General features: G+C 46.4%; 1 protein-coding gene and 1 pseudogene across 2 annotated transcripts in view; one reads left to right on the top strand and one right to left on the bottom strand.

Annotated features, from left to right (window-relative positions):
- Positions 1 to 2,227: 2,227 nt before the first annotated feature.
- Positions 2,228 to 27,784, bottom strand: part of BCAR3 (BCAR3 adaptor protein, NSP family member) — a 128,754-nt gene continuing 103,197 nt past the window's right edge. Inside the window, exons 6-12 of one of the 2 annotated variants that reach the window (XM_055140512.1) lie at positions 26,956 to 27,059; positions 24,518 to 25,170; positions 18,503 to 18,618; positions 13,962 to 14,133; positions 12,470 to 12,581; positions 12,044 to 12,256; positions 2,228 to 3,056 (exon numbers count right to left, since the gene is read on the bottom strand). In XM_055140512.1, coding sequence (XP_054996487.1) covers positions 2,878 to 3,056; positions 12,044 to 12,256; positions 12,470 to 12,581; positions 13,962 to 14,133; positions 18,503 to 18,618; positions 24,518 to 25,170; positions 26,956 to 27,059 — 1,549 coding nt within the window. In that variant the 3' untranslated portion in view covers positions 2,228 to 2,877. The remainder of the gene's footprint in view (positions 3,057 to 12,043; positions 12,257 to 12,469; positions 12,582 to 13,961; positions 14,134 to 18,502; positions 18,619 to 24,517; positions 25,171 to 26,955; positions 27,060 to 27,784) is intronic. The other variant, XM_004619936.2, reaches the window with a different exon arrangement.
- On the top strand, positions 13,458 to 13,582 carry LOC129405357 (small nucleolar RNA SNORA70; annotated as a pseudogene).

Raw genomic sequence — 27,784 nt, forward strand, 5'->3', positions numbered from 1 at the left:
ATTTTTTTGCTTTTTGGGTCACACCCGGCGATGCACAGGGGTTACTCCTGGTTCTACACTCAGGAATTACTCCTGGCGGTGCTCAGGGGACCATATGGGATGCTGGGATTCGAACCCGGGTTGGCCGCGTGCAAGGCAAACGCCCTACCCGCTGTGCTATCGCTCCAGTCCCTGTAAAGAATTTTTAAAAAACATCCTTTTTTAAAAATTTTTTCCTTACTGATTGCTAATTTTATATATGCCAGATTTGTTTATACTTACCATCACTTTGTAGTGTGCTTTTTATACCTGACAGAACTGTTATCCCCACCACCGCCCCTTTTCTAGGTTGTCTTGATTTTTATCTAGTCATGCAGGTTTTAGGAACCTTAACCAACCTAACTTGAAGTCATTTTGGAGATTTTGATTGGGATTGCAATGAACACATATAGGCCATTTTAAGAACTAATAACTCATGCAATCCTGCTCTTCCCTCTGTTGTTGCTGCTGGTGCTCACTGGAGGCTGCATATTCTTTGCAGAACTCTCACAGGGTGTCAGCACATTTTCTTTTTTTCCTTTTTTTGTCAGCACTTTTTCACGTGTGGTGTTTGCATAAACCTGGAGTCTGTTGCAATGTTACTGGACTGGACTGCATACGGATAGCATTTTAAACCTCATACGTGGAAGGCAGGTGCTTTTAACCACTGAACTATCCCCTCGCAAACCTCGTCAGAAAGTTTAATCGTTTATTCAGGATGAAGTATTTCTCCCTACACCACTTTCTCTCCTTTCAGAGCTCTAATGAGGTTATTTTGTTTCAATCTTTCGTCTTTTTTTTTTTGAAATTTTATTTAATTTTCCCCTTATACCTTTCATAAACACTGGTTTACAAAGTTGTTCATGAGGATGGATACAGACATTCAGTATACCAACACAAATCCCACCACAATTGCACCCTTCCACCACCACTACTTTCTCAACCACCCCAGATTCCAATTTTCCCACCCACCCTTTAGGCCCGCCCCCATAGCATGCCCTCAGTAATTTTATATTGCTTGTTATAATTTGCTAAGAGAATGATAAAAAAATGTTTCCTCAGAAGTTAATGAAGATTGTCGCACAGTGGAGCTATTAAGTCCTTGTATAAGAGATTACTAAAATGTTAATCGAGATTGGATGCCTTCCCCATTATGTCCCATCCAATCTGGTGTGCTACTTACTCCTGGTGTATCAGTATCTAGAATTTGAGATGTCACTCCAGGAAGTCTAAAATTTTTAACTTGGTGATAGAGGTGGGGCTAAATTTTTAACTGGATGGCATTTTGGGGCATGTGCATGACTGCCAGGCCTTCCAGGCAGTACAGGGAGATGGAGGAGGTAACCCATCCCTGACACAGTGAAAGCCTGGAGATTTCAGTCACAAAACCCACATACCTGAGTTTTTCAACAGATGAATTTCCTGTTGAGGCTCATCCTGAGCAGCGGAGTCCAGCCAGGAGCGTAGCAGTGAATGTGGAATGTAGAGGTTTGCAGCTGCCAGGGCTCTGTTTGGATGGATGCTGGGCTCACCCACCCTGCCCAGGGTACCCCCAATAACTCAGCCTTGCGTGGGTTCCAAAAGAATTTCTGCAACTTGTTTGTCTCTTTCTAGATTTATTTATGAGTCTCTGGGTCATGACTGGTGAAAGACCTTATACAGTACTGGAAGTGATTTCTCAAACCTTTGTCTTTTAATTATTACTGTTTCCTGTATCCTAAAGTCATGGTCTTCTAGTTCATTAGAGCTTGAGTTTGATCTAATATTCCATTAAATATTAGCATTTGTTGCATTTTTAGTTTTATTACATACTAAATAGAATATTAAGGTTCTATTAAATATTAGCATTTGTTTTATTTTAAATTTTATTACACATTAGGTTTTAGAATCTAATTTTTCTGAAAGTCTGAATCTGGAGAGGTTGAGTGGTGTGCTGGGACCAAACCCAGAGCCTCACTCTTGGAAGGCTACATTTTACATACATTCTACAACCAAGCCAACCTGGCAAAATTAAATAATTTTAAATGTCCATTTCCTACTTGCATTAATTTTTCCTTTGATACACCTAATTTTAGTACCTGAAGTTGTTGGGGTCTAAATTTTTTTCCAGCATTCTTCATGATGACATTGTTTCCACATGTGTCTTGATATAGAGTATGTATATCCCATGTTGCACGAAGTACTTGGTGACATTAACATCATCAAAATTCAAACTGCCAGCACCACAGCTTGAATCTGATCATTGGACTTCTGAAGCCAACTTTCCAACCTTAATACTTCCTATCCACACTCATTAATTTTAATTTACTATCAGGATATAACAGATGGGGAGAGGGTGCCCAGAGAAGGTTGGAGGTAAAATGAAACTATTATTCCACCAGTTGTTTAATATTAAAGAGACTGGACACAACTGTTTCACAAAAGATATATTTTCATATGACTATATACATTTTTAATATTTAAAGAATATCATACAACTGATACCTTTTGAAATGTTTCATGCTTTAAAACTTTTTTCTATTTACACTTATCTGACACAATTAAAACTAAAATGGTTAAATACCTTGATAATTGAAAACAGCCACTGGGCCAACATAGCTAGGTTTTCTCTTAAATCTGCTGATTAACATTAGCAATATTTACCTTAATAAATTATTCTTTAAAAATCAGTAGTAATTTTAAACAGTTTATAAATAAGTGTGCCTTGTGCAATTTACATATTTAGTATCCCGTGGATACTAAAAGCTTAGATATTGTCAGATTTGCACATTATTACCTTTTCAAATTGAATAGGCACGCTTTTCCAAAGAAGAAACTGGAGAAGCCTGAAAGAATATACCAAAGTTCTCTGGCAAGTTATCAAAGCTCTGCCTGCTTTACGGGAGGAGGTTCCAGTTTACGTGAAAGGGCAGTTAAAATCTGGTTGAACTTCTCATATCGCTCTGCCTGATTGACTTGTGCACCTTTGCTGCCCCACAGCAATCGCATTTGAAATTCAGTCTTGAAGATCTCACTCATTTCCTCATCTGGTTGAAAACCTAGACAAAACAAAGCAAAATCCTAAGGTTAATGTCCGTTGTGCCTAAAACCTAGTACTTAATAGTACTTAAGACAGACTGAAAATTTACTTGTTTAAAGTAGGATCAGAATGAACTTCATGTTCTCTCAGAATTTCAAAACATCCCCCTCCAGAGGAAACAATAGAGAATCTGGGCCAGGGATGTGGCTTGGCAGTAGAGCTCTTGCCTTGCACATACAAAGCCCTGGGTTCAGTCTCTGACACCAAAATACAGCAGAGAACCTTTGAAAGGAAAGGTAGAGTGATGTCCTCAAGGACTGGGATATCTTTAGAAAAAGGTAACAAACGCACTAAAATACATTTTCAAACTGGTTTTGGGGGGCCAGAGTAATAGTACAGCAGGTAGGGCGTTTGTATTGCTGACTGGGTTCAATCTCAGCATCCCAAATGGTCTTCAGAGCCTGCCAGGAAGTGATCCCTGAGTGCAGAGCCAGGTGTGCCCCTCCACCGCAAAAAAAAAAAAAAAAAAAAAAGACCCAGTTGAATTTGGATGTAAAACTACTGTGGATTACAGTTTACAGGTTTGTTGATGTGTAACATCCAAGTCAAGATTTACCTATTTTAGCTGCATGGTGATATATAAAAGTCAACTTTTTTTTTTTTTTGGTTTTTGGGTTATACCCGGCGATGCACAGGGCTTACCCCTGGCTCTTCACTCAGGAATTATCCCTGGCAGTGCTCAGGGGACCATATGGGATGCTGGGATTAGAACCTGGGTCGTCTGTGTGCAAGGCAAAAGCCCTACCCGCTGTGCTATCGCTCCAGCCCCCAAAAGTCAACTCTTTATGATCAAACTTGATTCCTACTCCAGACCCCAGCAACTGTTGATGGGTTTTCTATTATTGTTTTGCTTTTTCAGAAATTTCACAAATGGACTCATATAATATGGACCTAATTGTTTCCTTCCCGTTACCCTGAAGTTTATCTAGGTTATTCTGTATTATGTTACTAAGAATTCATTCCTTATTGCTGAGTATTCAGTAATACAGGCATAACATTTTAGTTGTTTACCTAGTGAGGAACATTTGGATTAGTTCCTGTTTGGGGCTATTATAATGTTCTTTTGAATAATAATAGTCTGTATCAGTATGTATTTTCATTTCTCAAGAGTAAAATTACTAGGTCATACTGTAAGTATATTAGCCTTTAAAGTGCTGTTGAGCTTTTTTCAAATGGATGTGCCTTTCATATTCTCACTAGCAACATATAAAGATTCCGGTGTATTCAAGTGCTTCCAACTCTCAGTATAATTTTTTAAAGTTTCAGGTGTTCATACTACATTGTGTTCACAAATATTCTCCTTTTTCCTGATTTACCTGTTATCCAACTCTCCTAATACTATTAGAGACCGTCCTTGTTCTACTGCATGCCCTTGACTCCTTTGTTGTGAATGAGATGTTCATGCCTGTATGGTTTTTATTTCTAGGCTCTCAATTCTGTGCCATTAACCTGTGTCTGTTTTTATTCTAAATGTTACACTGGGGGACTGGAGTACAGTGGGGAGGGCGTTTGTCTTGCACGTGACTGACCCAGGTTCAATTCCCATTTTGCCCCCACCCCCCAGCACCGTCAGGAGTCATTCCTGAGTGCATGAGCCAGGAGTAATCCCTGTGCATTGCTGAGTGTGGCCCAAAAAGAAAAGAAAAAAAAGAGTCACACTGTTTTAATTACTGTTGTTTTGTAGTACTGTTTGAAGCTGGGGTGATATCTCCATTTTTGTTGTTTGTCCAGATTACTTTTGCTCTTTGGGGTCTTTATTTCATGATTTTTTTGTTCTATTGCTATGAAATCCATTTGGATTTTTAAAAATAGGAATTTCATTGAGTCTATATATTTTAAGTAATATTGCCATTTTAATGTAAATTCTCATCCATGAGCATGGGCCCTCTTTGTATGTTCTGTTATATGTTTTATAGTTTTCAGCATACTTTTGAGGTCTTTCACTTTGGCTGAATGTAGCACCGTAGCACTGTTTCATTATTCATCGATTTGTTCAAGTGGGCACCAACAACGTCTCCATTGTGAGACTTGTTGTTACTGTTTTTGGCATATTGAATATGCCACAGGTAGCTTGCCAGGCTCGCTTTGCGGGCAGAATACTCTTGGTAGCTTGCAGGGCTCTCCAAGAGGGAAGGAGGAATCGAACCCAGGTTGGCTGCATGCAAGGCAAATGCCCTACCCATGTATTCCAAGGTAATTTTTTAGTTGCTGGGCCACACCATCGGTGCAAGGATTAAACTTGGGGCTCCCTCATGCAAAGCATGCACTCCTTTGAGCCATCTGCCTGGTTCTTATTTCTTTAGTATGTGATAAGTGTTTTCCTGATTTTTTTGTCTACTAATTCATTGTTTGCACATAAAAAAAAAGGATACTTTTATTGATTGATTTGTAACCTGCTACTCTCCCTATTGTTTTTAATAGCTCTTTACTGCAATCTTTGGATTTTTAAAATATCATAACCATGTCATCTGTAAGAAGCAATAGTTCAACTTCTTTCTAATTTGTGTATCTTTGTGTTCTTTCCTTATCTAATTGCTTTAGCTAGGACTTTTAAAATTATGCTGCATAGTAGTTTAGTGATAAAAATGGACAAATCTATTGTTTCTGATCTTACGAAGAAAGCTCTCAGCTTCTCATAGTTGAGTTTAAGGTTGACGTGGGTTGTCACACAGGGCCTTTATTATGTTGAGCTATACTCATTCTATATATCCTACATCCCTTCTAGTTTGCTCGGGGCTTTTCTTACAAAAGCCTGGCAAGCTACCTGTGGCATATTCGATATGCCAAAAGAATGCTGAGTCTTGTCAACTGTTTTTTCTGCATTTCTGAGATGATCATATGATTTGCCCTTTCGTTGATGTGGTGTATATTATGTTTATTGATTTGCATATGTTGAATCATCTTTGCATTCCAGGACTGAATCCTATTAGAGCAGGCTATTTGATTCTATGATGGATTGTTGAATCCCATATTCTAGTATTGTGCATCTATTTTCATTAAAGAGATTGGTGTACAGGAGTGATTCTCAGTGTGGGACACTTTGCTTAATGGATGGAGCTTTGGAAAGCCAGGAAAAATGGCTCAGTGGCTAAAGTACTTGTTTTGTGAGGCCCAGATTTAGTCCATTGTGGTCCCCAAACCATAAAAATATGCAGTAGCATTTCAAAGGAATGGTTTAATTTTTCTTCTAAAAAGAGATGGTAAGCCAAGTAAGTTAGAGAACCTCTGGTGCACAGATTCATTTTTGTGTGTGATATCCTTGTCTTTTTCAGAAAGAAGTTAATATTGGTTTCACAGAATTTATCTTAAAGTTTTTTTCTCTTTCAAATTTTGAGGATGGTGAATTCTTTGAAAGAAGAATTCTCTATCTCTATTTTGTTTTTTTGGTGGGGGTGGGTGGGTATTTGGTCACATCTGGAGATACTCAGAAGTTACTCCTGGCTCTGTACTCCTGGTGGTATTCTGGGGACCATATTGGTTGCCAGGGATCAAACCCAGGTCAGCCTCATGCAATGCAAGCATCCTATCTGCTATCCTCTCTCACTAGTTTCTCTAGTAAGCCTTTTGATTATGCACTTTTGTTTTCTTGAGGGGTTTTTGATTACTGTTTTACATGATCAATCTGTTTAAGATTTTCTACTAATTCAGTCTTTGTTGTATATTGCTAAGAATTTATTAATTTCTTGTTAATATGTTCACAGTATTTTATGTTCCTTACAACTTTTTTTCAGTTCTGATTTGTGTTTTTTATCTCTTTGTAGTATGACTAAAGTATGACTTTGTTCATATTTATAAAGAGCTGGTTCTTCATTTCATTGATCTTTTGAGTGATCTTTTTGTCTTTGTTTCACTTCTGTTCTCATGTTTTTTTCTCCTGACTTGTGTGTATTTTTTTCTTTTCTTCCTAGCTCCTGTAGGTATAAACTTAGATTTTTGTATTTTTTTCATACTTATCGTTTTCTTAGTAGGTCTGTAATGTTATAAACTTCCCTTTTAATATGGCTTGGCCACATCCCATAAGTTCTGATAAGTCAATTGTTCATTTTTGCCTGTAGGTGTTTTGACTTCACCTTTGATTTTTCTCGTAGACTTGTGATTTAGTAACATGTTTTTTCCCACAGATTTGCAGTTTTTCCATTTGCAGTTTTGATTTAGTTTAATACCATTATTACCTGAAAAAAACACTTGACTTAATTTTGATCTTCATAAACTGATAACTTTTTTCTCTTACAACACAGCTATCCTTAAGACTGTTCTGTGAACCAACCACATTTTACTTGGTGTTCCCTTCTGTTTCTGAGCTGCCTTTTCCCCTAGCATGTGAGGCCGGCTTCCAAGCCATGGAGCCAACCTGGTACTTATTTTTACTATTCTTGGGTGTTAGCCTCCTATTCTGTTATTTTATATTCCACAGATGAGCGCAATCTTTCTATGTCGGTCTCTCTCTTTTTGACTCATTTCACTTAGCATGATACTTTCCATGTTGATCCACTTCATTAAAAAAAAAAAGATAATAAAATGTTGAGAGCTAGGAAAAAAAAAGATGTTCTGTGAATATTTGAAAAGAATAAGTATTCTGTTGGTCTGAGGTGGATTGCTTGAACTTATCTAATTTGAATAGCGACTCTTGCCTTTACATTTTTTCCAGGGGTGGAGAGGTAGCTCAGTGGAATGAGTGCATGCTGGAGGTCAGGGTTTGGTCCATGGCATGCATGGTTCCCTCAGCACTGCTTGGAGAAAACACCGAGGGGTGTGTCCCAAAATAAAATATTTTCCAGTGGCTTCAGATACTATTTTCTATCCCTTTTTATCTGTTTGTAGTTTGAGTCTTTTGTGAGCAGCATCCTTAGGTTTTTTTTTCCTTTTTAATCCATTCCACCATTCTATATCTTTTGACTGGTGTTATTTAAATCAATTGATTCATTTCAGTAAATCCAATGGAAAATTTAGTCTTTTGTTAATTACTGGTAGGTATGTATTACTTACTGACATTTTGTTTGTAGCCCATGTTCCTTTGATTTGTAGTTAAATGACTTTTATCTACTACTGGTCTTTGCATGTAGTTACCATGAGACTAACATATGTAACCATGTCATAATCTATTTTGAGTTGATAAGTTTACATGCATTCAAAAATCATGGTTTACTTCCCCTTCATCTATTTGTCATTTTACATTCAAATTTGTTAATAATTTTTATTAATATTATGTTTTACCCATATTTCTAGTTTGAATATTACCTTTAACATACATTTAACAGTGGAATTTTTACTTTTCTACGTTTTCTTGTTATTAGTTACTTTTCTTCTCAGCCTAATTAAATCCCTTTAACAATCCTGGTAAAGACTGTTGCTTGTTGTAAATTCCTTTACTTTGGAAAATCCTTTCTCTAATTCTGAATAACTCTGCCAGGTATTCTTTTTTTTTTTTTTTTTTGCTTTTTGGGTCACACCCAGCAATGCACAGGGGTTACTCCTGGCTCTGTGCTCAGGAATTACTCCTGGCGGTGCTCAGGGGACCATATGGGATGCTGGGAATCAAACCCGGGTCGGCTGTGTGCAAGGCAAACGCCCTACCCGCTGTGCTATCGCTCCAGCCCCCTCTGCCAGGTATTCTTGGTTGGAAATATTTTCCTGTGAGTACATCATACCATTCTTTCTTGCTGACAGTTATATTTGTTTTGGGACACAATAGGCATCCGAAGCATGTGCTCAGCCTATTCAAATATCTCTCTTGCCCCTTCCCTGAGCTGCATGAGCATTCCTTTACACAGCCAGATTTGCTGCTGCTGCTGCTTTTGAGAGTCTCTTCTCTAACTTTTTGTTTTCTATTGGGTGGTGCTGGCCACTGTAAGGCAAGCACCCTACTCACTGTACTGTTTCTCTGGCCCTCCTTTATTCCTCTGAATTCATCTTACTTGAAACTTTTCATATTGTATCTAGATATCTGTTCGCTTCCCATGTTAGTAAAAGTTTTGTTTTGTTTTGTTTTGTTCACATTGGGCAATGCTTAGGAGATCATAATGGGTTTCGGGGGATGGAACCCGGGTGATCAGCCACATGCAGGGCAAGTCCCTCCCTACCCCCTGTACTATCACTCCAGCCTTAGGTTAGTAACGTTTTTAAGCTCCCTTTTTTTCTCATTCTGGGCTCCGACCCCATGGTGCAAAAGCCAGTCTGCTTGGTGTTATTCCATAAGCCATTTGCTAATTTTTTTTCTTCATTACATAAATTCCACTGTCCTCTAGAAACAGAAACACTGTTTCTTAGCCTTTTCTTCCAACCATGGCAACCCTTCCACTTACATAATTTTCACTCGTGGCCTCCAATTGAGAAACACTGTTCTTTTGCTCCCTCCTGTTTGCTATTGGATTTAGTTCATTTTCAGCTCTGTGATTTCTGTTTGATATTTTCATTTTCTATATCTGTTGAAATTCTCATTCATTTTTCTTCCAAGATTAGTGAGCATCTTTATGACCTTTATTCTGAATGTTTAATCAGGTAGATTGCTTCATTTTACTAGGGTGCTTTTCTGAGACTTTTTGGTTGAATTTTCATTTGGGGCATTTTCCTCTATTTCCTTGATTCTGTTTCAGTGTGTGAGGAGAAATTCTAAAATTATTCAAGCTTGCTCTGTCTCTCAGACTTTTCAATGTGATTGTCTAAGTAGCCTTATTTTTCTGTTCTTTGAGGGTACGCATAGGTATTTCAGTGTCTCAAAGGGAGGGATCTTAGCACTTAGCTTCAGGTTGATAAGAGTCTAGCTTCCAAAGTATACAAATATGGGGCTGGAGTGATAGCACAGTGGGTAGGACGTTTGCCTTGCACGCGGCTGACCCAGGTTTGATTCCCAGCATCCCATATGGTCCCCTGAGCACCTCCAGGAGTAATTCCTGAGTGCAGAGCCAGGAGTAACATCGCCGGGTGTGACCCAAAAATAAAAAATACATATTTATAAAGTAATATATTAGGGTCTCCTAAATAGAAGCCCTATTCATTGATTTTTCAGAGTCAAATGTCTTGAGGGTCTATCCCTCTGGTCAAGTCTTCATGGGGGGAGGGTGCCTCCTGTGGAATGTAGACTCTCCTCAAGAAGTCTCAGGTCTGTGAAATCCCTTTTAAATTGTGGGCCTCTATTCTAGGGGTGGGCATTTTGGTAGAATTGCATCTCAGCTAGCTTTCAAGTCTTTTACAGAGGGAAATGAACAGCATTTTACTGTCAATTCAGTGTTTCCCTGGGAAAGGATGATTCTAGAATCTTTCTGCATCGCCATTTTGGACTTCATTCCTTTAGCTGACATCCCAGACAACTTGTGCTGGTCTCTCACTTAGGAGTGAGTTTACATTTCTCTAGTGCTTAATGCTTGGAATATCTTTTGTAGTTGCTCATACCTTTTCTCTGGTAAAGTGTTCTTTTGGAGGAGGGGTGCGGAGCACACCTGGCGGTGCTCAGTGCCATCCATATGGGATGCCAGAGGTAGAACCCAGGTCCGCTGCAAGGCAAGCGTCCTACCTTCTGTATTATCAGTCTGGCCCCCATGATGTTTTATTCAAATCGTATCTGTCTTAAAGAGTTGTAAAAAGATTTAAATGTTTAGGGTTTAGCAAATATTTTCTGCTATGGTTCAGGCTTTTTGTATCCTAAGAAATTTTTGCGTGAGCCAAGGGCACAAAGAATTTCTCCTGTTTTCTTTTTGGGCCATACCTGATAGTGCTTAGGGATTGAGCCCAGGTTGCCCTATGCAAGGCAAGTGCGTTACTTGCTCTGGCCCCCCTCCCCATGATATTTTATATGAATTTTTTACATATCAGTTCTTCCATTTTGAGTCAGTGATCCACCTTATCAATAGAACCAGCTGCATCTGTTGAAAGACTAATGAGTTACTTTCATTTGTCATTAATCAATTACACATAATGGGTCTGTTTCTTCTCCATTCCTTTTCTTAATTTAAGTCCTTTAAGGTCAGGAAGCTCAGTCGAGTCTAGCTACAGGTTTCCACCTCTCTGATCAGAAGTCAGTTATGTGGCTATCATTATTGATTACTGCTTGAGTGGTTTGCTTTGTCATTAAAGCACCTACTTCACAAGAGTTTGCTTCTAGCAAGGACAATGAAAAACTCAATCTGTCCCTGCATGTGGTGCCATTATTTTTGACTGCTAACAAAGGCCAGAGAGGAACCGCCAATCAGTCAGTCCCTACTCTGGGCATCTCTTGGTAAGCTAATCTCTGTCTTTACCAGATTCACAGACAAGTTTTTATATAAAATGGGTCAACTGAGAAATGCTATCAGATACCTTTCTTTAAAGCACACTTTTCTCAAGGCCCCACCCTAAAACAGTGGCTTGAACTATAGCCAATGAATTCTGTTTATCAGCTTTGTATAAGGAGGCACTCCACCAATCCTGAAAACATTTCCTAGAAAAGGTGAAACAGGCTCCCACACCTCCCACAGACACAATACAAATTATTCATTCCAAATTCTGAAGCAATAATTTACAGGGTGAAATAGATATCTTCCTTTCCATATGCTTTTTTGTTTTTTTTTGGGGGGGTCACACCCAGTGATGCTCAGGGGTTACTTCTGGCTCCATGCTCAGGAATTACTCCTGACAGTGATCCAGGGACCATATGGGATGCCTGAGATCAAATCCGCATCACCCGCATGCAAGGCAAAGCCCCTACCTGTTGTACTATTGCTCTGGCCCCTCCATATGCTTCTTAACCTTCGGGATCAAACTGGGGACAGTCATTCTTTCTACTCTTCGTACCTTATCTTTTGGCCTCCACTCCTCCAGTTTTCCTCTGCACAGATGCAGGTGAAAAACAAAGTGGGCCCTTGAGTCATTAGGAAATAATAAATTTCCCCTTGATCTTTTTCTCAGAGAGGGCGTCACTGCTTTTCCATTCCTTCCTCACAGTAAGTGCAGCTGACGGAGAACCACTCTTACCTTCCAGGATCCGCTCAGCGTTCCTCCGGTAACTCTCCACGGCCTCTGCCATGTATCGGGCTGTTGCCAAGTGGTTCCACAGAATGTCACAGCTTTCGTCATTTTTCTCCCACATGTCAGTTCCTTCGAACATGACACCCTGGCGCTCCATTAAGGTCACAAGGGGCATCAATAGTGGGACTGATACATTGTTTGGCGGAATGCATGCAGTCTCTGAAAAATAAGAATAGACAAGTTTCCATATCATATTTTTTTCCAAAGTTAAGCACAGAATGAAGTATGGTGGTAGCCATGTGTATACTGTTTTAGCCACCACAGGTGTCTTCGACACAAGCCGTCCTCTCCTCGGAGAAAAGCCTGGATGGCCCCTTCCTGAGTACAGCCCATGAAGGCGCCCATCACCAACACAGGGCAGCCTTTACTCACCTCTACCTTCATGCAGGAGTTTGCTGAAAGGCTTCAGCTGTTTCTCATAGAGAATGGCTGTCTGAGTGTACTGGTGCCGCAGAGCTGTCCAGGTTTTCTCTAACCTTGTGATCTGGAAGAAAGAAAGGTTTTTGTGAAAGGAGCATTCAGGGAAATTAAATCCCTAGTCTAATCCTATCTTGCTCTTCCCAACGACATCAGTTATGTTTGTGTGTTTATCTATACCTTTACAGGAAAAAAAATCTTGTTTTAAATATTTTCTTATTACTAAATACCAAGACTTAAAAAGTGTTTAGATATTTGAAACCAGAGGACAAATTTCCATGAGTGAAAAAAATGACCGGATCGAAGAGTACACTGACTTTTGGTAGGCATCGCCTCTATATCCTATCCTCAGTGAACTTTATACTCAAGGATATGGAAATGTCATGCAAAGTACTCTGTTACTTATAAGTAATGGTGACAAAGATACTGCCCAGACCACATGATACTATCTTTTATTCCTTCTCATTTCTCTTAGAACAGTTCAGTTAGCACCAAGATATGCTGTCACTGTGCCTGGGGAGAAATGCTTATTTTCTACACGAATGAGGCAAGAAGTCCCAACTTTGTCTGTTATTTAAAGGATTCCAGGGCTGGAGTGATAGCACAGCGGGTAGGGCGTTTGCCTTGCACGCGGCCGACCCGGGTTCAAATCCCAGCATCCCATATGGTCCCCTGAGCACCGCCAGGAGTAATTCCTGAGTGCAGAACCAGGAGTAACCCCTGTGCATCGCCAGGTGTGACCCCCAAAAAAAAAAAAGGATTCCATTTGATTCTCAGAAGTGCTCCCACAGAATAGAACCTTTCCTACTTTCAGAAACTCTGGGCTGGAGGCTTCCTGCACAGCTTACACTGTTGGTTAAGTCCTTGAGACCATAGTGGATTTTGGATAAGAGCAAATAATATGACATAACAGGAAAGTCTGTTACTACAAAAGTCATCCAAAATGCAGCCAGCTAAGCTGAGTGTGCACTCTGCCTCGGGGACCGTAACTGCAAACAACAGCCGCCCTGCTGGTGTCCACAAACCTGAGGGTTGTATGGGCTGATCTAAGGGACCTAGGGGGCAGTTCTTTGCAATGGGCATTCATATGTGTTCTCATGCTGCCTCCATACACAAGTGGATGCCTTTGGAAAGTCCCAGGGCACAGTGGCCACGTCATCATGTCCATCCACAACAACCTTTAGAACAAGGAGCATGTGATAGGGGCTTTACCAAGGTTCATTCAGACGAGTGTTGAGATACTGTGGCTCATCACAAATGGCTATGGAGTCACATAGATCCCTGACTGTGGGCCTCTGGACAAACGGTGGCTGCTTACAGCCTCAGAGCTGCACCCAGTCAAAGCTATATTCACTGATTGAGCTTACCTTTCAAGATGGACTAACGTGACCAGTGACTTGGTAAGCATGGACTGTCTGCAGCCACACAGGAGACAGTGGGGGTTTACCTGTGGCATCTCCAGGGCTTTCATCACAGCCGAGAAGGAGTAGAGGTCCCCCATGGAGTCCTTCAGCTCCACTGCCACCTGGATGATCCTGTCAAGGGTGGCTACACGTTCCTCCAGTGTGCCCGTGCAGCCCAGGACATCCACCGCGATGCCAATGGCCATGGTGTGGTGTCTGAGTAGGAGGAGACGGACAGTCAGGCTGGGACCATTTGCTGGAAGCTGAGACAGTTTGGGTGCAAATAGACCACCCCACACCAGGCTGGCTAACTCAGGGCCTGAGGAGACCCCCAGGGTGTACTCTGCAGGGTCCAAATGCCAGAAGCAGGTTGGAGCGGTAGCACAGCTGGTAGGGTGTTTGCCTTGCATGCGGCCGATCCGGGTTCGATTCTCAGCATCCCATAAGGTCCCCTGAGCACCGCCAGGAGTAATTGCTGAGTGCAGAGCCAGGAGTAAGCCCTGTGCATTGCCGGCTATGACCCAAAAAGCAACAACAACAACAACAACAAAGCCAGAAGCCCCAGAAGCTCAGAGCCCCTATCTGCTACAGGGAAAGGTACCCACAGACATTCCTAACACTCACAAGGGAATTTCTCAGTTTCCCTTCAGCAGCTGCTGAGTGGCATCTCATTTTACTTGCCACCGTTCTGCGGTTTCCCAGAGCTCCCCTTAAGACAGCAGGAGCTTACACTTTCCTCAAGACCAGAAATTCTGTCCAGGCCTTGGGCTCACAGGAGACTGAGAAACGGCTGATGAAATCCCTAACCTAAAGGCTCTTGAACAGACCAACTGCACCTTAGCAGCACAAAGACCCAATTCTCCTATAAAAACCCAACGCAAGGAGCCTAACTCAGTTGTAAGCAAAGTCCCTCCCTTTAGGGGTTACTTCCTTTCTCTTCTACTTTTCCATAAAGCTTTTATTTATTTTAAAATTTTTTATTTTTCAATTTTATTTTATATAGCCCAGGAGTTTGTTTTTAAACAAACTCCTCTCATGCCATGAATTCAGAGGCAGTGCGAGCAACTCGGGCTCCTTCCCACTGGTTCTCAGAGTGAGCTTCTCTGGTGGAGCAGCGGGGAGCTTCAGTTGAATGCAAGTCCCTTTCTCTTTGGCTTCCTTCTTTCTCTGATCCTTTTCCTTCACCCATTTCAGGAAGCTGTCTCGACGCTCAGAGTGCTTAGTATACTCGATACGAACATTAATTCCCTGGGCAAGAATCTTGCCCTTGACATGTTTGTTTACGACATCGCCAGGAGCATGCTGGGTAACTTTGTAGACTCTCCCAGTTTTGCCATGGTAACAATTTGGGGGTGGGGTGGGGGCATTGCTTTTTGGATAGTGCCTATTCCCTTTCTGTCTACAGTATCACCTTTCTTGTAGATCCACATGTATATAGCCAAAGGGACAACTCCCATGTTTTCTAAAAAGTCTAGAGAACAGAGTGGGTACCCCTCCTCTTTCCCTTTGTGTTGGTCATTTTTGTGATTTACTGGAAGACAGCAGTTCCAGCACCCCACCCCCCACCCCCCAAGTAAGAGTAAAGCTTTTCTGTTTCTGAGTCTGAGCATATTTATTACTTACAGTTTCATTCCTTTAATGCTGAAGCTGGAATCACTGACCAACAGACCTACTCCTACCTACCTCCCCGAACTCCTCCTAGATGGACAGGAAAAATGAATGTGCTTGACCTAGGCAGAGGACACGGTGTCAGAAGACACCACGAATGGTGTGTCCACTGTCTATGGGCCAGAAGGCACAGGAGGCGAGGGCTGTGAAGCTGCCCTGCAAGGTTTCCTGAGAGGGCAGACCCTCCTCCTCAGTGGAAATTCTGTATCTGCCAACAATCCTTTCTCATCCTGAGTTCTATTGGTCAACTTCTCAGACCCAGAACAGGAAGCTTTTCTTTGTGTGACAGCTGGGGCTCTGGGGCAGGCCACATCTGCAGTCCTATTCTTTCCCTGTAGGTGACTGTTTTAGGCTACCACTGCCTCAAAGTTCTTTCAGCTGGGCCATAGGTGCAACCCCGAGTCAGTCACAGGGAAAGGTGTTGCTCCCTGGAAATATCTTCCAGCACCTACATTTATCCACATGCGCGGGGCGGGGAGAGGAGTGTAGCCTCGGCTGTTTCCAATTGCTTGCATAGCACATGGATGCTGGAGGTACCACAGGTGGCTCAGACTTGAATGTGGGTCAATGAACACATATTGCAGTGCCAGTATCAATGTGTTGAAGTGATTTCCGGGGAAGGTAGAGAGCTGCTGATTAATTACTTTCCCACAGTGGGGACAGTGGGCCAGATAAGTCTGGGAAGCTCTGATCCAGTGCCTAGTTTCTCTAATGACTGGTGAGGTCTGATGTCTGTGTGTGGTGAGCTGACACCTTGCAAACAGGAGCTGTCAGTCTGCCCACCTCTCCTTCTGCAGCTGGGCCCATTTTGCATTTTGTACTTTCTCTTTTTTTTCTTTCTCCTCCCCTTTCCCTTATTTCTTAGGTCTCTTAATGAATGGAGCCTACCCTAAAGTTTATTTTTATTATCTGTTGTATTTAGAGAACAGTTTTTGCAACCTGTCTGCCAAGTGTTAAGTCAAATATGTTTTTGATTAACAGTAGACTGACTTCCCGAAATGGCACCGATCCTTTGTTTCTACCCGCTGTGTCTAGCTGGGTGTTAATGAAAGGTCTGTTTACTTCAGCCTGTCTTCCAACAGTTGCTTAGGCCACTGTATCCATTCACTCAACATCTGCCTCCAACGTCCTGAGTAAACCCTGGGAAAACAATTTGGCCTGATGGTCTGGGGCATGAAATGTTATTCCAAGGACTTTCCTCGTCAGCAGGCTCCGGGTGGTGCGGAAGTTAACGCTGTGCTACGGTATGGCATTTGAGTCTCAAACACAAGAAGGTGATGCCACTTAACCTTTAACACTGGCTCTGTTCCATGCACTCATTAGACTGTAGAAAACCACTTCCCAGGCCCCAGTGATAGGCCTCACAGGTCAGCCGGGGGCAGGAAGCAAGCCAGAAGCGAGCTCGCAGCCAGGCGGCCATCAGGAGAGAGAAATGAATGTGGACGGGTAAAAGTCAGAAAACAAAGGAGAAGCCAGAGATGTGAGCAACTCAATCTGGACCCAGAAGGCATGTCTCAGAACATGCTTTGAGCCTGATCAAATTAGGCTGGGAACTGGAGGAGTCATTCAGACTGAGGTAGGGGATGTGGCAGCATTGCTCATCTCAGAAGAAAAAGGGGTCACTGCACCCGGACAGAGGGGAAGTGTGTGGGGGCCAAGAAGCCAGCCCTGGAGCCTGGGCCCAGAAAGAGGAAACTCAGAAATCCACAGACCTGCAGGAGACAAACACTCTGCACAAAGTCGGCTCAGGGCACGGCTGCCCTCCTCCCCGAGTGCTCCACGCGGTGTTTTGGGAGTTTCTAGGGGTTCTGATTTACCTGCTTTATAGCCCTTGTGTCAGGTTTACTTGCTGGGGCTGATGTCAGACTGCAAGGCCCACCGACACTGGGGGCTTTTGGACCCGTAAAACAATCCACAGTGAAAGCAACGCATTTTGGGTGGCTCCAGGTTTCCGTACTGTGTCAGGGCGTGTCAGGCTTCCCAGAAAGGGGTACTGTATAGGTGGTGACCAGCGTGGTAGGACACCATGGGCAGTGAATTAGAGCCACTGCAGAATCAGTTGTAAACGTAGCACACCAGATTATAAGACAGTCTAACTGAAGTTAACCGTGTATGTGTGACAGGAAGGCCAACTTCTCTGGTACCATGAGAAGCTTCCCTCATGCTATTTTTTTTTTTAAATAAATTTGGCTTCTTCAGGGCCTGGACGAAGAACTCAATGGACTGAGTGCATGCTTTGCATTCAAGACACCTGGTTCAACCCCTACCACCATATATGGTCCCCCAGCCACTGCCAGGGGTGATCCCTAAGTGCAGAGCTGGGGCAGAGCTCCAAAATGCGCCTCTGTTTTATAATTTCTAAATCTCCAATGTTCACAGATGGGGGTTGAATGGTCAGCGGAGGCGCCAGCTTTATAGGACAAGAGCACAGTGACACTTGAGTGACTGGAACCCCAGTGCTGTCATACCCTGGCCTCTGACCTCCTTCCTCAAAGCAAACGCTGTTTGGACCGTGACCTCCCCAACCTTTCCCACAAGCTCCCACTTAACTCCTAAGGCAAGCCTGAACTCCAGAGAGACGGGGGTGGGGGGGGTGTGCAGCTGAATGAGTGGGGGCGCTAGGGGAACAGGAGAACATGGTTGGGATCAGCTCACTAACACCAGCCCATCCTCCATCCTCTCCTCCACCCCCTCCAGGAGCAGGGACAAAAAAACATGTCCTTTGTTCCCAGACTTCCTCTGTGCTTGTCTCGGTACATCTCTAGGAATTGTCTGGTGGCAGCTTCTGGGAAGTTGGCCCAGACTCATGTGCCTTCCAGGGCACGGTTGCAGTGCTGGTGGGGACCGTGCCCCTCTCTGCCCTGAGCATCCTGCCTGGTAGAGAGAGTGGGAAAAGCAGAGGAACCGGGCAGCTCACCGCTCAATGATGTCCAGGCGCAGCTGGTGGCCGTACGGCAAGGTAATGAGCTCCAGCCCCGAGCTCACGCCCATGTGCCTCTTCATCTCTTCAGACACGTCCAGGATCCGAGTCACCTGCAGGGACAACAGGTGAATGAGCCGGGAGGGAAGGCAGTTGGCATAAGGGCCTGGTCCCTTTCTGGGCAGCCGCGGCTTATGACAATTCTTAGGTGACATCTGAGGAGTCTGACATACAGAGCAGAATATAGAGCCCAGCACTGAGATTGGCCTGCAGGGCTGTTTATACCCAGCCAGAATCCATTAAGTACCTTGAGTTCTGTCTACATCACAGGTCTGACCTCGCCGTGCTATTACCCTTCCAGCAGTGAGGCTGGGAGTGTTCAAGGCTGCCTGATCGCCCCCAACCCCAGCAGGAAGCTGCACCCCAGCCCGGCACACGCCTCAGCTGCGGCTCTGCCTTTCATGTTCTCACTTAACAGTGGGGCTGGCGGCTGTTACCCTTAATGAAGCCCCTAGGAGCTCAGAGAATGCTTCCTAGTCTGGAAGCTATTAGGGATGTGTTTAGTGATTTGAACCGCCCAAGGTCTACAACACAACCTGCTTTACCCCCAGCGTTTATTCCTTCAAGGAAAGCTTTGTTTGTCCCAGCTAGCTGTGGCCCCCTGGGTTCCAGTCCCCAATCACAGCTCAATCAGAGGTAGGAATTAGGCGGCCATTTATAGTTACTACACATTGCTCCAAAATACTACAGCTGCGCCAATGCAGCTCAAGGAGGCTAACGACACTGCAGAGCACTCACTAGCAGAGCAGGTCTGGGCAGCTCTGGACACACCGCAGGCACAGACGGACAGCGCGTCTCCTTCATCCAGAGAGCTTGTCCTTGATTAGAAGGGTCCCAGGCAGCCCAGATATCTTCAGAGGAGGCCCAAGTCAAAACAACACTGGCAACTTCAACTAGTATTATTAATGCTGACCCTTAATTTCTGGCAAAGGAACCCTGGGGAGGTAAGCCTGGGCAGACCAGCGGCCCAGTGGCAGGGCCCAGAATACAATGCAGAATTCGCTATGCATTACGGGCCTCTGTTTGCCCTTCCAAACACAACCGCCAAGTTGCTTCCTTGAGGACTTTTGCAAAAGATCGAATGACCTTCAAACCCCAAGAAGCTATTTGAAATCCCAGTTGTGAAACACCGGCCACGTGGAAGGAGGAAGAATTCTGGCCCCAACTCTGGAAAGAGATTTACACTTTGACCGCGGCCAGCACCTCCCACTCCCTGTGGTCACACGCGCTTTGCTTGTTTAAACAGCTGCCCTGCCAGAGGCCCAGGCCCATCAGGTCTGTCCTCCAGTGCACACACACCCTGTGTTAGGATATGAAAAGGTGTGTCATTGGTGTTGTTTTGTTCTGTAAGCATTAGGACAGAGACAGATCCCTGCTTTGAGAGGCAAAAGCCACCCTCTCTTTTTCTACAGCGTTAACGGCAGCTCCAGCCCCCACGTGACTTCCTAGAGTGCTACCAAGAGAAGCCACACCTACTTCCTCCCAGCTGAGCTCTGGGACATGGGGGTGCTGAGCTCACATGGGGCCCACATGCACAGGACGGCTGTATTTTTCTAGAGCATTTCCCAGGAACTGCTACTAGCGCAGCAGGGTGGCACTGGGGCCCTCAGCCCTTGTGATCTTTGCTCTCCCTGACCTGCAGGTCTCTCAACCGTGGCTGCTTCTACTCTTTCCTCTTGCCACTCCTTCCTCCATCCCCTTCCACCAAGAAATGCAAACCTGGGTGGGCGCCGTCAGAAACACCTGGGATGGACGGATTAATGCCTTTGATTTTGAATTCACGCCCTGTCTTCAGAACTGTCACCACATTTTCAGCGAGTGACGCCATGTGGGGTTGTAACCCCAGTTTAAGAATCCAGGGGGGATGACTCCCTAACCTTGCAACCCAGAGGGCCTGGCCAGCTCCCCCCAGCTGCAGTGGTTTGCCAGGCGTGCTGTGTGCTGTCGCCTGACCTCACCATTGGATCTGCCCTGCCTCCTGCCCTTTCCCTTTTGGGCTTGTGTCCCTTGTGTCATACATGGAGAAGGGACTTAGAAACATTGATGAGGGCCGAAGTGGTAGTATAGTGGGCAGGGGCTTGCCGTGCATGCAGCTGACCCAGGTTCAATCCACAGCACCACCACACAACGGTCCCCCTGAGCCCTGCCAGGAGTGATTCCTGAGTTCAGAGCAGAAGTAATCCCTGAGCACTGCTGGGTGAGGCCAGGAAAAAAAAGACAACCCCCAAACATTCAAACAAACCAAAAATCCCCAACATTGACATAGCAACCCACCAGCCCACGCCCGCACACAGTGCTGCCCAAAGCCTGGGGGATGTTATGGAAACACAAAATGCTGCTCCCATGGGACCCTCAAAACTCATCTCAGGGACCAGGGAGCTAACCCAGGACGAGGGAGCCCCGGCTCAGTCTTCCCTACGTGCCCCCATCCAGACCACAGCCCTGCCTGGCTCTGAACCACTCACCCGAGGGTTAGGACACACCGGAAACGGCCATTGTCTGCTCTGAAGCTGTGTCCGCACCCACACTGATCTGTGGAATAGGTGGGGAGGACGAGATGCAGGCTGTGCACCCCCAGAGGCAAAAGTTCTCTAAGTACCAGAAGGTTTGCTCCATGGCTTGGAAGCCGGCCACACATGCTGGGGGAAAAGACAGCTCAGATAGAGAAGGGAACACCAAGTAAAGGGTGTTTGGAGGACCCACTCGGGATGGGAGATGCGTGCTGAAAGTAGACTATAGACCGAACATGATGGCCACTCAATACCTCTACTGCAAACCACGACACCCAAAAGGAGAGAGAGCAGAAGGGAATACCCTGCCACAGAGGCAGGGTGTGGAGGGGGATGGGGTGGTGGTGGGAGGGATACTGGGATCATCGGTGGTGGAGAATGGACACTGGTGGAGGGATGGGTACTCGATCATTATATGACTGAAACGCAAGAACGAAAGTTTCTAAGTCTACAACTGTATCTGTGGTGATTCACTAAAAAATTTTTTAAAAAAAAAAGTTCTCTCTAAAGCAAAGGCACAGGGGTCGGAGGGTCTCAGGGGATGCCTCCCCAGCACTGACCCTCACTGAGCCCAGGGTGGGAGCAGAGGCAGGCACTACATTCTCAGGAGACCTTCCTGGGCATGTGCCCTGAGCTCTGGGTGACAGAGCAGCACACGGGCCCCAGATGCGCCCCTGGTGCCTGCTCCTGGCTTCCTGGTCACCCTTAGGCTGGTGGGGCCGGTTCTACAGCTGGAGGCCTGGAGTCGGGAGTTCCAGGAAGAGAAGAAGGAAACAGCAGAGGGCTGAGGAGGGAAGAACAAACAAGCTGAGTCCTGGTCTTGGTGCCCTGTGGGGGCTCTTCAGAGGACGGGGGTAGGGTGTGGGGGGAGCAAGTGCAAGGAGGAAAGAGCAGCAGAAGGCAGTGGGTGGCAGCTCCCCCCGTGAGAGCAGACTGGGACGCCAGTGGGGAGCAGGTCCCAGACCTCACTGCCTCCGTCACCAAGTTCCGAGGTCATAGGGGAGGAACTTGGCTCCCTCCTGGCACTTAGGTTCTTCTGAAAACTCGGGTCTGTGCTTCCACGGGCACATCCCCCATGGGATGTGAATAGGTGCCCACGAGTCCAGGGTCTCTAAGCCAGGGGCAGGACCAGGAACCTCCAATCCTCCAACCAGCCAAAGAGGTTGAGCTTGCTCTAAGGCAGTGACCCAAACATACAGTCTACACCACCTCCCCCTGTCCCCGGTGTTTTCAGAAATAAGCCTGAAAACAAAGTACCCCCAACTGTACCCAAGATTATCATTGCCTCCCAGATCACTCCAGCACCCTCTTTGGAGGTAGTTATGACCCACACTGGGCACTACTGCTCTAAAGTCAGGTTTTGACTTGTAAATTATCTGATCACTTGTGAGTATTACCCAAGGACAATACATACATACATACATACACACACTGAACCACTGTGAGCACTATACAAGGACAGTCCACACTCCCTCTCCCTCTCCCTCTCCCCCTCCCCCCTCCCCTTCTCCCAGGCCTGTACTGAGTGGCCCCCCAGTCTTGTTTTCAGGAACATCTGTTCAATTCTCATGCCTGCGCATACCACAGGTGGCTGACACTCGACTGTCTTTATTAGCACTAATTGCAAGCACGGGTGTCTCTGTGTTAACCCAGGATGGCCAATGCCTGCCTACTGTACTGTTTCTCACAGTTTCAAGTCTCTCTGCAACTCCTCCCCTTCCCCCCATGAGCCCTCAAGCAACTGGGCGCTCCCTGGAGGAAGGCTCAGGATTTCCTGTCATGATTCATGAGCCAGGAAACTCACTGAGGAAAACCCAGTTCCTAAACAAGCCCTGACCTTTGAGGAGAATGGGTCTCACCGAGCTAGACACGCAGAAGGGCCAGGAAATAGGAGCAGTCCGTGCTGCTCAGAGCAGGGCGGGGTCTGCCACCGCACCTGCTCACCAGGAGCATCCGGGGAGTGAGCCATACAAATCCAAAAGGAAGGTAGTTACTGCAAAAATACTGACGGACGAGCCAGAGTGATAGTACAGAGGGCAGGGTGGTGTTGGGCTGGGATGGGGCCAACCTGGGTTCAGTCCCTGACATCCCATTTGTTCCTCCGGTCACTGCTAAGAGTGATTCCTGGATGCAGAGCCAGGAGTAACCTCTGAGTATCCACCAGGCTCAAAAACACACACACACACACACACACACACACACACACAATGATGGTGTTCAGCTGCAGGAATAAATATGAGATGTTCTCCACTGAAGGCAGCAGGGTGTGAATTGTTTATCCACCTGCGTCATTTCTGCAGTAAACATAGATAAATGCGCACTTACCCTCTATTGCTATTTGCTGAGCAAATGTTATCGATGGTGGTCACTGGGTGCCTGGATTTTTGTATGATTTTGTTTTCTTTCTCTTCATGTATATTTTATTATTTTTCGACAGTTATATTTTAAAACTACAATTTAAAATTGTATTTTTAATTTTTTTAAAATTTGGAAGTAGTTTGTTTAAAAAATAAAAATCAACTTTAAAAAATGTGTATTTAGGGACCAGACAGTACAGCCTGCCTTGCGTGCAGCCAATCTGGGTTCAATCCCCATCACTCCATATAATTCCCTAAATCCCACCAGGAGTGATCCTGGAGCACAGAGCCAGAAGTGAGCCCTGAGCGCTAATGGATGTGGCACACACGCACGCAAACACGGCACAAAACCCCCCAAACTGTATTTATCCTAGACCACTTTAGTAAATTTAGTTATTTAAACAACAGACGAAAACCACTAAGCCTCTGTTACCCCATAAATCACAGGTTCACCTATAATCCACTCTCCTCTTACCAGTTCTGGTGATGTTGAGGCCAGGGAAGATTTCTCTGCCCCACAGCCCACCCCCCACTCTCTCCCTCTTTTGTTTGTTTTTAGCTTGGGGCCCACATCTCGCTGTCCTCTGGGGTTACTCCAAGCTCTGTGCTGAAAGGGTGGGTAGGGTCTGATCAGGGGTTCCCCTGCCACATGCCCTCAGCCCTCTGAGCACCCGAGAGGAGAGATTCGGAGTCAGTCAGGCAGGAGCACACTGACCTGCAGAGATGGAGAGAAGGAACGGGGGTGTCTGTATGGTCCTGGGGTCCTGCCGCTAGCCAGCCCTGTGCCCCAGGTAAATACATTCCACAGGCTTCCTGTCTGGACAAAGGTTGTGCTGCCCTGTGGGTCCCACCCTGTGAGTAAACCCCAGCCTGGAGCCTGGTTATCTTCAGGCTCCTCTAGCATGCCCTCAGCACGTTGCCCAAAGAGGCTGACCAGCCCCACTCCCCGCGGGGTGCTGGAATGATGGGGAGGGGGTGCCATTGTGGGTGCGCTTTGTTTGTTCACTTAAAGCAGGCCAACTTCCAGGGCCGGAGAGAGTCCCCGGGGGAGGTGCCAGCCCAGCCCGGCACCGGCCCGCACTCACCCTGCAGTCCATGCCCAGCATGTGGCGGGCGATGACCTTGGGGTCGTTGTGGATGAACAGCTCTTTGGCGCGCTTCAGCAGGGCCGTCTCCAGGGGCTTGTTCTCGGGCGGCAGCAGCTTGGACTCAAAGTCGTTGGGCCGGAAGGAGGAGGCTATCTCCAGGAGCGGGGGCACAAACCCTCCTGGGTCCTCCTGGCCCTGGCCCAGCAACACTGTGGGGGTCCCCCAAGGCCTTCCCCTGTCCTCATTGTCAAGGATCAAGTAATTGGTGCCAGAGTTCCGGGGTTCCGGCGTCCCTTTCTGTTTGCTGGTCAGCAGCTCCACGTAGCTGTCCTGAGCCGCAAAGGGGGACCTGGCGGCCCGGTCAGAGCCCGCAGCAAAGGTGGGATTCAGTTCACAGTAGTTGGCCTCCGCGTGGGGCCAGGTGGACGGAGACCGGGGAGCCTTGAGGCTGGGTGCCTTGCAGGGCTTGGGGGGCGGCTTGGGGCACAGCTGGCTGTCTGAACCCCTCAATGCCTCCCCTACCCTGGCGTCCGAGGAGACCCTCCGCACCACCGCTGGGCTCAGCGTGGGCTCACTGCCCGTCCGGAAAACGGGCGAGTTGGGGCAGGGGCTTGTGTCCACACTTAGGCACTGAGGGGGCAGCTTGCAGCCTGTGGAGGAAGTGGGGGCGGGGGGGCAGTCAGGAAACGATCAGCAGCACATAACAGGGAGCTCAGAACACAACTTGGCAGCACGCATGGCCTCGGGTTTCACCCCTCTAGAGAAAGCCGAGATGGTCCCCCACTGCTCAGAGCCTTCTACAGCAGGGGCTATGCCGGCCCCAGCCCACAACAGGGGCCAATTCTATCCCTGGGACTGCCAGCTGCCATGTCCCGCTGTGGTCACAGGAGGCTGGTACCATGAGAACAGGGAAATACCAGAAGCTTAGAGGGCAGTGCATGACCTAAAACTTGCCCTGAGAATGAGCAGAAAGGACAAGTCCCTTGCAAAGCCCGGGGGGAGGGGGGGAGGGGGAAGTTAGGGAGCAGCCAGATCTCAGGAAGAACTAGAGCCTGGGAGGGGAGGAGGGGTCTCTGAGATGACCCCAGAGGGCATCAGGAAAGTCCCAACGTAGGTCTGTTATGAAAGCAACAAAACACCACCCCATGCCCGTGTCCAGAATTGCTCAGTTTCTCCACATCTCACGCCCCCTCGCGCTGGTGGCTGGGAAGGGACTGGAGGGAGAGAGGGAAGTCTTTGGGGGTCTTTGGGATCAGCTACTCCGTGAGTCCCAGCATCATTTCCCCCCACCTCAACTCACACCTTTGCCCTGTTGGTGACAAAGGAAACAGGGACGTTTGCATGAGAACCATGCAGTGAATGAGCTCAGAATCCAAGGACAGGCTCTGCTTCCGCCTCAGCCCAGGACCAGATGGAGAATCTGGACAAACTACTTGACCTCTGTGCCTCTGTTTTCTCAGCTGCACAACAGGGAGAGTTATGACTGCTATCAAAAGGCTGGTTACAAGGCTGAAAGTCAGCCCAGGGGCCTGAGAAGTAGTACAGTGAGTAGGACCTTGCACGAGGCTGACCTAAGTTCTATCTCTGGTACCCCACGTGGTTGCCCAAGTCCCACTGGGTGTGATCCCTGAGCACCGCTGGGTGTGGTGACAAAACAAAAGACAAACTCCAAAACATAGGGTTCCTTGAGCCCCACCAGGAATGATCTCTGAGTACAGAGCCAGGAGTAAGCCCAGAGCACCACTAGGTGTGACACAAAAAATCAAACAATAAAATAAAAGCTTCACGCCTGGGATACAGCTTGGAGTTCAAGTGCCTGCCATACATGTGAGAGGTCGTGAACACCGCAAAATAAAATGGAATAAATAAGGCAAGGGTCAGGGGATCAGCTCAAAATTCTGATGCAGGGGGCTGTAGCAATAATAAGCTAACAGGGCACTTCCCAACCCGCGTTTGATTCCCAGCATCCCACATGGTTCCCTGAGCTACTGCCAGGAGTAATTCCTGAGTGCAGAGCCAGGAGTAACCCCTGAGCATCGCTAGGTGATGACCAAAAAAAAAAACCAAAAAAAACCAAAAAAAAACACGTATATATATTCTGGTGCACATACTTTGCAAGCAGGAGACCCAGGGTTGTTCTCTGCTCCTAGCAGCATCAAGCATTGTGCCAGGTGAAGCACCTGAGCACTGCAGGATGTGGCCCCCAAACCAAATTTTTTAAGAATTAAATCAACAAAAGATAAAATTAAAAAGTACATTACAGGCAGCATACACAAGGCACGCAGCTCTGATTAGAATCGAGATGCAGCTGGATAAATTCCAACCCCTCTGGCCGGTAGGAACAGAGCCTCTGGGCCGTACCCCAACGGTGCGAGGAAAGGAGTCCAGCACCACACGCCACCTCCCCCAGCCAGGCCCCGCTGCACGGCACCTACCGAGGGGCAGGTAGCTTTCCGACTGGTGCGCTTTGAGGGCTAAAGCTCTTCTGTCCTGCATGTGATCCAGACAGGCCGGCTGGCTGCCGCTCTTCTCTTTATTTCTGAAGCAGAAGACAAGCGGGGCAGAAGCACATCATTAAGACACAGACCTTCAGGCAGTGTCCTGGGAAGTCTCCCGGGAGAGAGTGAGAGCAGTAACAGCAAAGGAATGTCTCCTGCCGGAGGAAGTTGCTGAAGGGCCCTGAAGGCTGTCTGTGCCGGGAGTTCTAGGCACCAGGAAAGCTTGCAGAGCCCGGTCCTGGAACATCGGACTAACTTAGACGCCCGGGGAGGAACCGTTTGTTTAATTAACTAATGCATTTCTCCCCCTCAAGCTTGACCCTGAGAAAGGTAGCTGTAGGGCCATATTCACTTCAGTGCAAATCTCAGTGCCCCGTCCCCCCAATCCACAGGCGTGCCCCAAGGCTGTCTTGCTCAATTCCTGGCTACTCTGGGGGACCCTGCAGCCAGTCAGATGGCAAAAGGATGAGCACAGCTCTTTGCCCGAATAGGGGCAAAGAGACACTTGACTCTAGACATCATTTCTTAGCGTCCCTTTGTCCTCCTCTGCCAACACAGACTGGAACTTTCTCTCACTACTGCCATGAAACAGATCTCCCTTTTGGGAAGAGACTGCAGTGCACCAGCCAGGCTGTTTAATGCATCCTCCCACAAGCTTATGTTACAGAAATCGCCAAGTTCTCTCCTACCTTTGCAAGCATCAGAGAAAAAAAAAAAAGCCGAAAAAGAAAAAAAACAACCCCCCCCCCTCAACAGTCAAAACCCC

This window comes from Sorex araneus, chromosome 5 (genome assembly GCF_027595985.1).
Source record: "Sorex araneus isolate mSorAra2 chromosome 5, mSorAra2.pri, whole genome shotgun sequence".
In the NCBI taxonomy this organism is placed as follows: Eukaryota; Metazoa; Chordata; class Mammalia; order Eulipotyphla; family Soricidae; genus Sorex; species Sorex araneus.